This window comes from Brienomyrus brachyistius, chromosome 4 (assembly GCF_023856365.1).
Source record: "Brienomyrus brachyistius isolate T26 chromosome 4, BBRACH_0.4, whole genome shotgun sequence".
Classification (NCBI taxonomy): Eukaryota; Metazoa; Chordata; class Actinopteri; order Osteoglossiformes; family Mormyridae; genus Brienomyrus; species Brienomyrus brachyistius.
Window position 1 is genome coordinate 6437552 of NC_064536.1, and position 16447 is coordinate 6453998.

The following is a 16447-nucleotide window of genomic DNA, read 5'->3' on the forward strand; positions in this document are numbered from 1 at the left end:
CAGTGTCTTTTTCTGGCTTGGGTAGCGGAAGGAACATTGCACCATTACACCAAATTAAAAGATTCTCAATCATATAGAATAGTAGTTATAGCCTGCTGAAATCTGATTGGCTGTTGTTTGATGAACGGACAAACTTTTATTATATGATTTTGTTGGGATATCTGGCCACAGACACGCACACAAAATATAATCTCAAGTCCAATGGATTCTGACTTCTAATCTATTTTGGGTTATAGCGCCCCCCATTGGTTGATTTTTATGAAATTGGTAGAGTCGCCTTGGAATGTCATACCAACTAGACTTTAGTGAGAACTGGATGCTCCGTTGATGCTGAAAAGCTCATTAAGTTCAGAAAAGCCACGTCCATGAAACGATCTGGTCTGCAGCATCGGAACAATTACTGTGACCGAAATCCCAGACAGCTTTTTGTCTAAATGATCTTAGAAGTTGCAGGTCAAATTTTGTGCCAATCAGGTGAACAGTTCAAGACAAGTTCAAAAAAGTAGACTTTGTGCATTTTGCAAATAAGCTAAGGATGCAAGGGGTGGAGTCTGACAATCATATTCACAAATATGACTGCATGCAGTCAAAGAATGTGAAAAAAAGAGAATCAATTTTCTATGACCTGTAGTTCAGGAGGAACCATTGCAGCATGGCACCATATTTCGTGATTTTTGGTCATATATAAGGGTAATTCTTGCCTGATGAAATCTGATTGCCTATTTCAGCCATGTTTAATGAGTAGATAAACTTGTTTTAAATGATTAGGTGGGACTTCGGATCATGATTACATATACGAAATGTCATCATTTGTCCGATGGTTTCTGAGTTACAAGCTATTTTGTGTTATAGTGCCCCCTATTGGGTGATTTTTACTAAATTTGGGGAGTGGCTTAAGAACATCGTACCAGCTACACACAGCAAGTTTGGTGAGAAAGGGTTCTGTTGGGTTCTGTTGATGAAATATCGGTCATTAAGTGCAAAAAGGGAAAAAGAATGAGGAGGAGGAGGAGAAGCAGGATGAGAAGGAGAAGAAAATTAGACGGCGGAGGAGATGAAAATAATGAATGAAAAGGAAAGGAAAAAGGAGGAGAAGATAACTGCAAGCAGTGATTGAGGGGTCCAAAGGGTTAGAATGTTATCGTAGAATCAGTACATCGTTACTGATGGAAAATGGAGAACTGACTGTCACTGGTGGCCAATGTTTGGAAAAGTCAGACAGTAGTAAATACCGCTGAGACAGGACGAAGACCAAACATGTCGCCATTACGGTAGAAACGCTTATCGAACTAGGACAATGGAAAGAAGGGCAGATGAGAACAGGAAATAAGAGTTCGTGCCGAATGTCACTTGGATTGGCCAAGGAGGTCATGAGATTAGGGCAGTTTTTAGATGCAACACCCCCTATTAACAATATATGGCCTAGGGGAAGACAACAACAATATATGGCCTGGACTGTTGCTTTGGGCCCCTAAAAATCCTAAAACAATAGGGTTCTAGCACTGCATGGATCCAGCACTGCATGGATCCAGCACGTCAATCAACTTCACAACAATATCTACTTCAATTTGCCCATATTAACAGTAACTGAGGCACAAAGCCCTACATGACACTTTCTACAGTTCCAGAGACCCTGCTGGAAACTGCATCTGAATGTGAGCTTCACAAATCGACGCCTTCAGGAGACGCCACAGAAGGAACCATACAGGACGGCGCACCATTTACCGGGGTCACGATTTCACCCAGCTTTTAGCATAGCAACAATGACGCTACTAGATACCATCAGCCTGATGTATCAGATGTCAGAATGTACAGTGTTGGCTGCAGCTTTCACTATGACTGCACTCTGCTGGAGCAGAGAGCCAACCAGCTCCATGCCAGTGTGGTGGGCTGTTCTCAAGTTAACTAGGGGGAAAGAGAAAACAGATAAAATACACACACACACACACACACACACACACACACACACACACACACGTAAGAAGAACGTAAAGAACCAAAAGATTGAGGCTGCCAGAGAAGATGCTGGTCTCAGCTGTGAGAGAACATCTGCTGATGTCCACCTGGGAGATCAGAGAAGCTGCTCGGAAATGAGGCAGGCTATTCACATCGATTTTCACTTCCTCGCCTAGGGAGGAGGGAGGGCGGTGCATAATCGCCGAGGCAAAACAAGTTGCACAATACAAGTAGCTATAACAGTGAAGCTCACCAGGGTTCATTTGTTTGTACCCTGGGGAATGAAACTGCACCAGGGCTGTACCCTATTTCTGACAGTGTTGATGTTCTCATGGGGTGTCTAGTGAGGAGAATGACCTGGCAGGCCACTCCTCGTGTCCGTGTTTGAGGCACGCCATTACCAAAACCCCCCCACCTTGCCCCCACCTTACAGCCACACTGGAGGGGACCGGGGCCAGCAAATCTATTAAGTTATCTCAGAAAACGTAACACCCCAGTTGTGTCATCTAATCATTCGCCTAAATTTCCTTCAGTCGCCATCTCTAGCTGTGGGTTTTTATTCTATGGTCTTGGTCATTCAGCCACAGCAACACCACACTCACCTTAAAATCGTTGCTTTTCATGTTGTTTTATGGCATTCTGAACGGTCAGAAGACCCCAAAGCGTCCATTTCGGCTGAGACGATCAGACGGTCTCGTTATGGGTCGAGCGAGAAAAGTGGCAGCTGGTGATCAAAGAGCGAATGAGCCTCAAGTTCAGGAAATCGAAGACCACATGTTGTAACGCGGTAAATGCCGCTCCCACAGAGAAAGGGCGTGTGGCCCACGGCCACAAAGACGGCCACTGTGCATCACTAACATGCAAAATGGTCACACCGATTTGCAAATGCAGCCCCGCTGCGTTTCCGCCAGGCGTACCGCTGCTCCTTGGCGAATTTCCACACGCCTATTTTGACAGGAGATGGCTGCAGAAAGCCAAGCCCCATTTAGCCCCCCTCCCCAGGCACATGTCCTGCTGTCAGTGCAAACCACATGTGTAAACAGCTGTAATGAGTCACAGCTCCAGGGCCGTCAGCAGCCAATCAGGGCGCATAGATTGGACACCAGCAGGTGGCCAAATGCCCCAATTAAGCAAATTCGGCCAATTAAAGCATTCAGCTCAGACTCATTAAAACCAGCGGCCCAATGTGGGGTAAGTAGTTGGAAGATGGTCGGATAGAAAATCAAGTAGGAACTGCAATAAACACGATTATAAAAGTGCTCAGTCGTGAATAAGTCAACAGCACTTCATAAACGTAAGAATATAGATACAGCACTGTGCAAAAGTCTTATGCAGCCAAAGGAAATGCTTAGAGCTGTTTATCTGGGTAGCAAGTGCACTTTTGCTCGGAACAAAAAACACAATTCAGCCTTAGATCATATGCAAATTGAGAGTAGCACAATAAAAACAAACAGGGATTCCTTCTGTTCTCCAAAAAGGTTACCGACACCTTGTTGGATGGCTAGATGAACGCCGCTTCAGCTATACAAGGTGTGTTAGAGGAGTAAAAAACGACATGGGTTAGGGTTGCTGCAAATACAGGGGTGATTTTAGCAGGGGTTTCGAAATGGCTAAGCTGACATCCTTCGACAGGCATAATATCATAGGTTTACACAAAATGTGGAGATCATGTAAACATCATTTTCTTTTGGCTGCCTAAGACTTTTGCACAATACTGTACAATTTCACAACCTTCATGCCGTTTTGCCAAAAACGGCCATGAAGGGGAAGACGACAATAGACTTTCGAGGAAACCCAAATTCCTTCCCATGTACGTCCCAAGGACAAGGGTGTGCATTCCAGCGGTTAATCATTGAACTAAAGAAGTTTTATCGCTAGGGCTTAGTGCTGTAGGAGTGGCATTTCATACACGGTCTGCTCCGCCGGTCACTCCCTAGGAAAGGCAAGGACAGCTATAACCCAAACACACGAGCATGAACGTACATGCACCGTCAAAGCAGAACAAACCCTGCATACCAGCTTATTTAACCCAAAGTATACATAAAGGATCCACGTCTAATATTTGCGTTCCTCTCCTTCATACAAAGACACACTTACTCTTTGCCAATGAGATGCATAAACAATCAGGCACATCAACAGACACCTATGCTGACGAGGACCCCTCCAGTTCCAGTAGCAACGTCTACAGACAGATAGACAAAGCACACAAGGCGAAGGGGGGCACCTCACAGTATGAGCCAGAGCTTCTGGGCTGGGTCTGTTCCCACTAGGAATGTGGCCACCCACCAGCCCCATCCCCCCTCCGATGGTACCAACCTTCTCAGAAGAATACCCACAATTCCTTAGTAGCAAATATGTTACATACCTGGTAAGATGCACATCTTTATTCCTTTCCTCTTTCCTCTGAGAATCACAGTGATGAACGAACATCTGCTTAAAATCTGCATCGTGATCGACCCGTTGCAGAACCGCGCTATGACCTAGACCACGATAGCTAGCAGCTTACATGTGACCAGGTCAACTGAGCAGCCTCAGGAAAACAGAGATGGCCGATTTGCCCAAAGATGTCCCATAAAAATTAAAACCAAGCACAAAAATGTATAACAGCTTCTACAAGACACCATCATCACATTCTACTGACACATCCAGGTACAGCTCCTTCCAACGACGCTGCTATGCTCTCGTTTGAAAACGGACCACGCAGGAGAACGGATCTAACGACGTTGAGGCCTACGCCTCCCCTCCTCTGAGACCCTGCTCTCACAGTTCCATGGGCTCCCCCGTTCAACAGACGGAGCCATATGGAGATGCACCATCTGTTCCATCTGCTATCCCGTTTTTTCGGGTTGGGTTTTTCCACATACGACCCTCTCCTTGTGCAAGGGGACCTCCATCGGTCATAGTACAAACCAAACGGCAGTCAAGTCCAGTCATGATATAGTATTAAAGAAGTGATGGAGACACATGTGATGGCGTAAAGCTGCCAAGTCTGGATAACAGATCTCAGAACAGAACAACAACGAAGGGAACTTCATCCACGCATCTCCTCAGTGGTCGTGACCGGCGGTTAGGGAAGGGGGCTATCCTCAGGCACAGTCCAGGACCTCAAACTCACAAGATGACTGACACCATGCCATTGGAGTCCAGGCCAGGTTTGAACCTCGATCTCCAGGCCGTGGTTCTGGAGGGGAGGGTGAGATGGTCTCCATGCTGTTTGGGGGGGGGGGATGCACGAGACCCAACGGCACAGCATCACAGAGGAACGTCGCATTCCCCTGCTCAGCCTCACGATTCACCAAGACTCAGAACTACATCGATGAAAAAAAAAAAGCTTTATTTGCCAATTGTACAAGTACCAGCTCGGAGTCTGAGTGCAGGGTCAACCGTCCATCCAGCACCCCTGGGACGGGGGTCGTTAAGGACGCTTCTTAAGGGCCCAGCAGAGATGTAGCTACTCTGCCGAACATGGGATTTGAACCGGACACTTTCTGATCACAGACACAGAGAGCTAACCCTAACCCTAGCCCACGCACCACCCCTATGTATGGAGCATGGATGGATAAACAAATCAATAATCCTCCCTGAGCAGCATCTGAAGGGACTCACCGCTGAAACGTTACACAAATGTTAATATGCGACGACTTCGACATGACCTGCACCCTGCCCTTCTGTTCCTTCGGAAGGAGAACAAGCACAAATCATTCACTCGGAAGCAAAGACACGTCCTTGCATCTATAATCCCTTTTTCTGTCGGTGACTTTCCTCATTCGACTAAGGCCTGAAAAATGCAGATATGACATTTCCTGTCAGAAGGCCGTACAGCCTTGTCGCATGACTCACTGATTGCTGAACCAGCTCGACGCCTATTGTGATCCAGTCACGCTCATCACCATCAGACGGCTCCATAGCAATTGGCTGCTGGGTTCAGACACCCGCCAGATGCAGACAGTCCGAGCCGGGTTTGGTCCAGAGCTGATCTGAAGGGACCAGGAAAAGCTAACTTTGAAGGTATGCTATTTGCATTGAAAAATATATCAATAAAATATATGGCAACCACCCCCACCCCCCCGAAAAACACTTGTAATTCCTTCTTCCCAACAGTCCTGATAATTTCATCATTAGCAGAGCCCACACCTGTGTTGACAACAGTGTGGTCAATCATAAAATTTGGACAGTGAGAATTGGGAATCTGCCATCTTGCTCTTTTGACTTCCTCTGCCGGCCCCTGGAGTATGCCCCCCCCCCACCCCTTTGAGTTTACTTCCTCCCAAGGTTTCTTCCCTTATGGGAGTTTTTCCAGCCACTGTCCCCTCTGGCCACTGGGGGCTTTAGGCAGCGATAATGTAAAGCACATTGAGACAATGTTATGTCATGAAAATGCGTTATACAAAATAAAACTGAATTGGTATCTTGGTAGGTAGCTGTACTGTTTGATTGTATAATTGTGTATAAGTGCCTCTCCTCTGACTGACTTGCATTTCTGACAGTTTTTTTTGGTTGGCATACAGTAAATTCATGTTTTTCAAGGTGCAGAAAGTTTGACAGGTATGATTATACAGCAAACTTGGCATGGGCTTCACAGCCCAACCTTACTAAGTACTAGTCTCCGGCAGATCTGGGGGGGGGGGGGGGGCGGCCAACCCAAATTAACTAAATTAATATGAGACTACCCCTGTTGCCACCCCACATAAAAATAATAAAACTGAAATGAGCGTTGTTTTATTTTCCAAGTGGAACCACAGAACGGCCGCCCCCGAAAATACAGCTCACTTCCGATGGACACCACAATCTAAATTTTCTGCCGACGGCCTTTCTATCAACACCACCGTGCTTAAAAACACCGGCTTCCGGGCCACGTGAAACTTGCATTCGAGCAAGATTGTTTTATTTTGATAAAAATAACATTATTCTTTCCAAAGCGAAAAGCAAGAAAGTTGAATAACCTCAGGTCATGATCTCAATCTGTGATAAATGAGCTTCCACTACCAAATGGCCAAAGTTGCCCAAGGCTAAATTTTAGGAGCCCTACACCTTGAACCTGTAAAGCTTTGGCTAAGCTGAGCGAGCCATATGTCAAAGCCAAGGTCAAAGCAAGGAGTTCATGCAGCACCAAAGTGCCTTGGGAGCACAGATAAACTAGCACGTAACATCTCTGTTTTGCAATAGCAACCAGCTATACGTACATATTCAAGCAAGCCAATCGGACAGATCTAAACTCTGCAGATGTCCCTGCTTCCTGTTACAGCAATCCTGTTTTTGTGATTTTTCCATTTTGTTATATCATTATTGCCATCTTGATTCCTGTCTTAATTCAAGCTACAATGGGAGATGCAGGGGATGCAAAAAATAAAAACAAATCTGGTTTATTATGACGTAAGTTTCACTTTTTTACTTTGACCAATTTACGCAGCTGAATGCTTAAACTCGACATATTAAATCGTATGCATTTTTTCCCCGTTTTCTTTAATAACCCAAACGTTGTTTCGTAATACACAAATCCCCCCCCCCCCCCCCCCCCCCGTAAAGGCGCCCCCTTCAGAGTTTGCGTGGCATTAATGCGGCCACATACGCGGCGAACCCGCAGAGAAATCGCCGATAAACACATGGGTGAGAGTCCTCCATCTCCACACGCCTCCAGAGCGATTGCGAAGCGTCTCAAGCGCTTACGCGACCTTGACAAATGCCATCTGTGCAGTCCGCTGAGATATTCACGCGTGGGCCATGTTACCATATTCATCTGTCTAATCTAAACACGATACTGGACCCTCTTACTGAAAATGCAAACTTTGGCTCTCCCCTTGAAGCTTTAAAAATTAAATAAAACGCTCATAATATGCAACACAGTAATATGAAGAGATGAATACACAAACACCTCAAGTACACTTGGCCTCTGGGTCCTGTGCATTCTTATGAGAGATTAATATGTGACTAAATCCAGGTCTTGAAGAACATAAAAAACTTCGTTAAGTGTCTGACACGAACTTTCCGTTCCAAGTATACCTGGAACATGCAGTGCTTTCTGCATGCAACTACTTTACAATAAAAAGCCTGAATGTAACATCTCCACCTAGTAGTAAACGAAAAGAAACATTATCACGAGAAATATGTACTGGTTTTCAGACATTTTATTCCAGCGCCGTTTTCTAGAAGGTATATTTGGGAACAGGGCGTGCGCGCGCGCGCGCGCGCGCGCACACACACACACACAGATTTTTTGCACGTATTTTCAAGCTCTCGGTTTTTAAATGGCACTGTGGCTACAGACAGACGCCTTGCCAAAGCCCGATAATCGCGACGGGACCGCAGCACGTAGACTGTAACGCAGAGCGGCACCAGCCAGTGAATGGTAACGCGGCATTATTTCATTAATAAAAACGCTTCCCATTTTGCGTCGATGCTTATTAATATAGGAGACACGCCATGCTGAAAACTGAACTGGAAGAATATCGCTTTCGTTTATGGCTGGTTAGGAAGACGACCCGTCAGCACAATATCCTTGAGTGACTTGTTGCCTGCGATGACTCAATATAATAAATAATAATAATAATAATAATTATTATTATTATTAATTATAATTACTGAGGAGTTGGAGGTATTTCCAATGAAAAGCCCATATGAAATAGATGTGAAAACTCATGAGATATAATTTTGTGCTGAATCTACGATAAAAACACTGTTAAGGGGATCCGTGGAGCCACCCTCGGCAGCATGTAGCGGTAGAACCACGCCTACAGCTCTTACTTTCGGCTCGGATGGCGCACCGCTCAGGCAATTCGGCGTCTCCCCCCCCACTCACCGGCATGCTCAGATAAAGCGTTTTCTTTTTCCTTGAACTCTTTTTCATGACATCTTTCCTTTTGCTGTCCATCGCCGTACTTCCCATTTTCAAGCCGTCACACCTCTGCCTTTAGAAAGACGCGCAAAGTGCGACCCAGTGTCCCCCACCGGACCGCCTCCTGAAATAAGATAAAAACGCGGCGGACCGGACGCTGAATGTCAAACAAGCCGCATCGGGGTGCACCTTCCCCGGCTTCGCCGGTACCGAGCGCAGGACCACCCGCGATGCCCGGACGGACATCGAGCGAAACCTTCGTACCGGAGCGCCGCGCAGCGCCGTGCGCCTCCCAGCATTAAACGAACTGCAACTCGCAGCAAATCTCCGAGAACCAGGAAGTTCAAAACATCATGCTGGTGGCAGTAAGCGAGCTACCAAAAGAAAGAAAAAAAAACAGGTCTAACGAACTGCCGGGGAAGGGATTGTGCACAGGCATGATCAGATCTGCGCCGAGCCGCTCAAGTGCACCAACTTACTTTTGGGCAGGTCTTAACTAATACAGGTCCGGTCACATGGCTGCATTTGCGCTGCACATAAACACATCGGATGGAGTTTACTTCCTGGCTTTAAATCAGGGGCTACGAGATCAGGCGAGGGGGAAAGGTAGTGGTGATTGTAATGGTAATGCAAAGAGACTGGACCTAGAGATGTTTTTGTGTAAACGTTCTGAAAAAAGACGCATATTTGTTTCCCAGGGTACAAACAACATTAATGTACCCCCCCCCCCAATGGTACAAAATCATTCCTCAGAGTCCATACCTGTAGCTTAAAAGGTACCTTTACCTGCAGCTATTGGCAGACTACCCTCAAAGGTACAAATTGATTTTTTTTTCTGACAGTGTGGACGGTCCGGACCAGGCAAAGAATGCAAGCCTTTAGTTTCATAAAATTAAGGTTTAGGAGAATTTAAATTAAAACGCCACACCTGTAAGTGAGGTTGCTCAAATGACATGCTTTCAAATTAATTTGAAGTGGACTGTCGGCTTCTTTTTCCATATATACTACAAACCCTAAGCCTTTAAAGATCCAGTTGCAGAAATCGCCTATTTTACCGGCGGACTGTCACGTTTTGCCACCTTGTGGTTCTTTAATCAATTGCACACCGGTTGCTTGCATAGGAATACTGTGCGATGTGCTGCCGTTTTACACCCTGCCGCTCAGATGTAGCCGTCATGACTAAGAACGCTGTGAAGGAGTGAAACTCAATAGTATTTAATATTTAAATGCTCTGGATGCGTGTCTACCAAGCAACTGAAAATAAACACCTAAATATCTTTTCAACTGGCGCACTTACAGCGATTACTGAATTTTTAAAAGACCCTTGGTGAAATATAGGAAATTGTGTGGAGCAGTGGTGTAAATACATGGGGATTGCTTAATTCTGGTTAGTTTCACATATCAGAAGGGCTCTACTCTCATTCATATATATATATATATATATATATATATATATATATATATATATATATATAGAGAGAGAGAGAGAGAGAGAGAGAGCTTTGATGGTGCTCTGTCACCTCTGACTGTTGTGGTGCAGATTAATTTTAGATATCAGCCATGCAGTCAGTTGAGAGTTGTCATCCAAGTGTTGTGGAGGGGGGGTTCCCCTGGCTGCAGTGTGTTTAGGGGTCCAAAGTTAAGCTGGGCAGAACAAGATCTCTCCCACGCGATCGTGTTCAGGGGAGACAGCTGCCCAGCACCCCATTGCCCACCAGTCCATCCGGCGCTGGTTGATGATGTCATCAAAACAAACTGCCCTCATTCCACTGTATGTAACCATGTTGCATGGTTTTATAGGGACGTCCATGAATTCCACAGTACATTGGTAACCGATTGAAGCTCCGCAGGTCTTTGTGTGATTTCTTTGTTAGAGTTTTATTCAGAATTTATATCTTCTCCAGCCTTCCAGGCACATAAAACATATAGATCTTTAAATGTGTTATACCTTCTGGCTGGATTTCTGTTGTCCTTCCTTAGTACTGATCCATTCCAGATGGTGAAATTCTACTGGAACACAAGAGATCTTTGAACAGACCACCTCCAGTGGTCATGTTCGGTAAACCTCGGCTGACTGTCTTACTGATTACTTGGACAGCAAGCAGGCTCACCTGCAACTTCTGATTAAAATATGTTCCATGAACCCTACCTACCTCCAGCTTTCGCAGGCCAGATCTAGGCTTCCCTGAGTAGAAACTCTATGCTTATCCATGTGCTGTATGCTCATAATCAGTGGAAATAGAGCCATGAGGTAGATGATTAATTCAGAAAGGACAGTTTAAATTGTAGCTTTTGTGAAATGTCTGCTCTGTTCCCAAAATCCTTTTAGTCATTTTTTGTATGGTTTACCGCAATGCATCACATGACGAAGATTGCGACGTTGCCGTGGAGCTCGTTCCATCACCATGGAAGCAGCGCCGCTTGTTCCACTGTTTAGCAGTCCCTGTGTCCCAATTCCTCATCCTTAACATGGATCTGCAGGATTCCAAGGCCGCCTTGTCCAGCCAGCTCCCCGGGGGCTTTGAGCCCATCACCAAGTGGTTTGATGACTAAGACCAGCCTCCCCAGGCCCCAGGTGCTAGTCCAGGGTGTGCCTGGGGCCCAGCAGAGTGGGGGTACAGTGACCTCAGGGTTTGGTTTCAGTATCAACTGAGCTCATCGTTTTCATCAGTAAGTGACATCAGTTTGGGACAAGAGGCTGGTCACCGCTACATTACTACATTTATTTTTAAGCAGACGTTTTAATCTGACGCGACACACGATTGTGAAAGCAGCGTCAGCCTGTCCCTGGGGCGACTGGGGGTCAAGGGCCTAACGTGACAGCACTCTGCCGACCACAAGTTTCGAGCCAACGACCTTCTGATCACAAGTACAGCATCCTAACCCACAGAGCCGCATAGCACCCCATCACCAGCTACCAGGTTTCCATGGCAATCACGAATTTCTCATCTGTGCAATATCACTCTGCTTTGACCTTATTCCACCATGCGTAACAATGAAAGCATTATACCAGTTTTGTTAAGAATTATGGAAAAGGGTGCCTGTCATGTGTTTTGCTATTAGCCTGCTGCAGGCATGTCATGTCTCCTCAAGAGGTTGCCATTGCTAAGATGTGTGAGCTATCCACCCCCCAACATAACCTCATGACCGAGAACCAGGCCTGACACCAGGCTGATGAGGATGAGGTCACGTGACCAGCTCCTCCATTCACTCCCCCTGCACCGTATTCCCTATACTATACATGCATGTGCCTCTAAGGACAGAAAACGTGCGCAGATGCCCACACCTGTGCCCCGCACACCGTTCTAGTGTGTTCCGTGATGCAACATCAATTTTTGTTTTCCTCGATCTGACTGCCAACACAGCTGTTGGTTACTCCTCGCATTCTTCGTTAAACCTGTCTCCACTCACGTCCCGAAATAAAATCTCTGCTCTTCACATCCACCTGCGTCACGTTACAGTTCACCAGCCCGCCCAGAGCAAATCTCACACACAAAATCCTCCTCATCTCTCTTTTCTGGCTTCTAGTTTCCTCACTCCTGTGAACGTGATATTTCATTGGGCGTCAGATCGTAAAATCCTGCCGACGTCGCTCCAGCAAACCTTCCATGCCTTGCCTCTAATTTGCCGAAAAGCCAATGATTTTCCAGACCCTGATTCCAGAATGTGTGACTCATACGTTTCACTTGCTGACGGATGACTTGCGTTTCTCTTTGAATCGCGCCCGTCATAATTTCACATGGTCTACACTGGTCATCAAAGATGGAAAATAATTTGAGCTTAATATAATCACTTAACATCAGGAGAGTTCATATCCCCTCAAGGAATAAGAATCATATATAATTTGAGGAAATCATTTTAAAGTCTCACACAGTTTGGGGGGCATGAAAAAAGGATTATTATGGTGCACAGAAAGTCTCAGAACCTTTTTTATCTGACGATGCTATTCACTGTTGCCACATAAAGCATTACAACCAAATGTCTGTAATGCGTTCTGTAATCGTCCATCTCGTTCGTCACAGAAACCCATCAAACCTAAAACGTTTCTAAGAAAACCGGAATCACAACCCATTCGCAATTCGGAGATCAAACACAATCGAGGTACTCTCCATTAGCGATGGGTTTTGATAGTCTTAGGTAGATGCGTTATGGATTCGCTGTAACTCCGGGCATGTAAATTAGAGCAGATGCGAGCATTAGCTCTGGAGTGCCGGATAGCGCTGTCCAAGACAGGCGCTGCTGGGTTTTCGGAACACAGAGGCCAGGTCACAGTCGGCGTCTTGGACAGGGTGAGGTGACTCTGGGGTAAGAGAGCCTCTGAGGCCGGCCATGTGTCCCTCACTCCGGGTGGGAAGCAATTTGCTGGAACCGCGAAAGGCTGCGAATACGGTGTGGTAGTTAACGTGCTGGGAGCGGGAAAATGCTATATAAAAAAAAGAAAAACCGCCAAAGACGGATCATCATCCGCATATACTCACGTTAAGTTTGCAGGGAAACGCTTGGAGGTGTTAAGGAAATGGGGGAGATGGGAGCGCCAGGAGTCGGTCCGCGGCCACGCGTGGAGCGGGAGGTGGGCAGGGATGGCGCCGCGCTACCGGCGGGCATCAGGGCACAGTCCCCGGCCGAGGGGCCTTTGATCTGCCGCCCGGAAAGCGGTGGTATTACCAACACCTTTTACCTGCGGTTTGCGGGCTGTTTCGTGTCTAAAACTGTGAATTTATAACAAAAACGCGGGCATCTGGCTGTAACACTGTGGGGGTGTTTATGCATTAATGATGCTCTTCCGAGGAGACGTGGTCGTGTGACAACGAGATAAACACAGAACGAACTTCACGAAAAAAAATTAATCTCCATTTTGTTAAATTGTGCATCGACTAGCTGAGAGAATTTAAATTGCTCTAAGGATTTAAACACAGAGCACGGTGGTGTATATATATATTCTATGTTTCACACGTCCTGCAAAAAAAGTAATTACTATAACAATTTCAATATTTAACTATCGTTAAACGGCATTAAGCAGAAACACAACAAAGCGAAAATGCATTTTTCAGAACACCACCAGCAGGGGGCACTGTGGTGAAACACTTCCATGTCTGGTCAGTCAAAAACAAACCCATAAAACCCAACCGTTTCAGTATGTAATTTCTGCTTTGCAATATTACGTTGCACAATATTCGTCAGTACTAATTGACTTAATTTTGTAGCCAATTAAATATAGAAGCGTTATTATGGAAGATATCTGGTGTGCACTTTTCCACTATAAAAGTACACCTTGATTTTTTTTTCTGTCGAGATTCGTAAAGCGACAGACAGAAGTAATAAAAATCATTACAAACAGATGTATGGTTTGTTGACCAGCATTTGTATGAACTGTTGGCCTTAGGTTTCCAGTGCTGTTATCGCTTACTAATCAGGCTACGGTTATCCTTATGTACTGTGATAGATGGAGTATAAGATACACACTAAACATCCCCTAATATCCACGATAACAGGCCTCTGATAATTGCACCAGTGAACAAAAAGGCCCAGGTGCGCCGAGGGCTTGTGGGGGCCGATCCGTCACCCGTGAGCCGCCTGCCAATATGATTGATTGGAGTCTTTCCTTTAACTGCACTCTGGGCTCCGTCTACGTGAACCTTAGAAGGCAGCTGGAGAAGATGGATGATGGAATCGGCTTCCCGGGATGGCTCCACGGGCCGGCGTTCGGAGGGGGGAGCTTTGGGGTTCGTCTCTGGCCTGGGGCAGCGTAGCTGTTGGCCGTCCCCTCAGCCTCCGGCAGCCAGCGGCCTGGAGCATGGGGCTGGAAGGTGGATTTACCCTGAGTTGTAATGATAAGTTTGTCATCGGCTTGGTGGCTCACGGGGCGACGTTGTTGCTTCACACCTCTGGGATTTTGAATCCTTCCTTCGCTCTGTGTGGGTTTCTTCTTGGTCCTCTGCCTGCGGTGGCTCCAGGATGCCGAGGCTCAGGGTTTTACGTCTGCCTTTATCAGGCCCATGTGACTACACTGCAAGAGAGGTGGTGTACCAGCCCCTCCGCAACCCAGAAAAACATACTCCATGTATTTTCAGGTTGCCCAGAATACTGCCATTTCCCTGTAAGTGCTGTATGAGGGTGGGGGTACCGATGCCACCTTTCCATCACTCAGAGAAATTAAAGGACACGTTTGTGTGCTGATAAGACTCGTGCCAACGTCATCCTGCTGTCTTAAGTGTCTAAAAAAAAAAAACGCAAGACCAATTACCGTGGTTCACAACGGGATCTACAGAGGTTACTAATGCAGCGTTTTAACAAAACAAACACGTTGCCAGTAAGAGAAATATTAGGTCTGGGACACATTTCCGGAAAAATCCGCAATTCTACCAAGTTCGGCTGAATTTACACTCATCGTGGCACCACAGTGTTTTTTCGGGAATCGCAGCCAGGATCAGAGTGACCTCAGCTGCCCTGGGACGTCGCTACGGGAAAGGTGGATGCTGGAGGCGGGGGCCGTGCGCGACGCCGGCGACTCTCCAGGGCCGCCGCGCTCCCAGACCTTCCCACTCACACTCCGCTCCGTCTGAAAGCCGGCCTGCATTGCATCACCCTGCGAAAGCGCCTAGTGAACAAAGAGAGGAGGATTTACTGAGAGCGAAACGGCCATGCTCTTTACAGTATGGCCGGACAGCGCAAAACAAGAACATGCTGGCATTTAGGAGCGTGCTCTATAAGGCAGGGCGTGCCATCGCTGGTGGACAGATGTGGCGTGCCCTCACAGCATAATGAGGAACGGATAAGGTGGCTACGCTCCTAGGGGCCGGGGAGCTCATGAGCTGTACAGCCTTCCCATACCCCCCCCCCTCTCCCCAAAGCATCTGGGCTGCTCGGCTGCGTTGTCACGGTGACACGCCACAGCTCCATGAGTGACCGTCAGTAGGAGGGGCCCTGGTGGACAAGTGGGGGGGCTGCATAATTCATATACTCTCCCCACACGGGGGGGATGGTGGGTGGCTCCCTGCCAGCCTGGGGGTACTGTGTGGGGGGGGTTGGGTGGGTTGCCAGAAATCATTTCTCCAGAGTCCAACCTCCATTAGTGCTGGCTGAGCATCAGGGGCCAGAACCGGACGAGGATGCAGCCCGATCCCTCGTTCGATTCCCGAAAGTGGGTGTGGGTGGAAAGCTGGAGAACGCTCCAGAACAAGGGGAGGAGTCAGCTATCCAGGAAATACAATCACTAAACATCGAGACGTTTCATATTGCTCACGCTGCCACAGTAGGTGGCGCTGCTGCCCCAAGCCTGCAGGGTTACGTAGGTCCTGCCTCTGTTTGTGGAGTTCACATGATCTCACCGGGTCGTGAGACTTTCCTCTGGCTTCCTGCTGCGGTCCAGTGATATGCAGTTAGGGTAACCAGCGTTTGCACCTTACTCGTGGTGCATCTATGTGATCTGTGATGGACTGGCCAGGAAAAATAGTTGGAAAATGGATGGATTTCAAGATGCTTCAGGGAAGTGGTAACTGTCCTCTGGCTCTGCCCTGTAGTCAATCCCTGTAGCCCGGATGGCTTCTCCTGGTGTTCATACGCTCCGCTGTTTATCGGCAGGACGGTCTGCAGGCAAATGAGAAATCATAAAAATACAGGCTTTACGGCAGGAAATGCAGGTATGTATGTTCACAGATT

The 16447-nt window shown here is 46.9% G+C and overlaps 1 protein-coding gene across 3 annotated transcripts in view; it reads right to left on the reverse strand.

Moving 5' to 3' along the window:
- Positions 1-9286, reverse strand: part of LOC125739780 (5'-AMP-activated protein kinase subunit gamma-1-like) — a 33430-nt gene extending 24144 nt beyond the window's left edge. For 2 of the 3 annotated variants that reach the window (XR_007397312.1, XM_049010234.1), the window contains exon 1: positions 8753-9286. Coding sequence is in view for 2 of the 3 variants with exons in the window: in XM_049010234.1 (XP_048866191.1) it covers positions 8753-8839 (87 nt within the window). In the remaining variant the exon portion in view is untranslated. The remainder of the gene's footprint in view (positions 1-8752) is intronic. The other variant, XM_049010233.1, reaches the window with a different exon arrangement.
- Positions 9287-16447: the final 7161 nt, after the last annotated feature.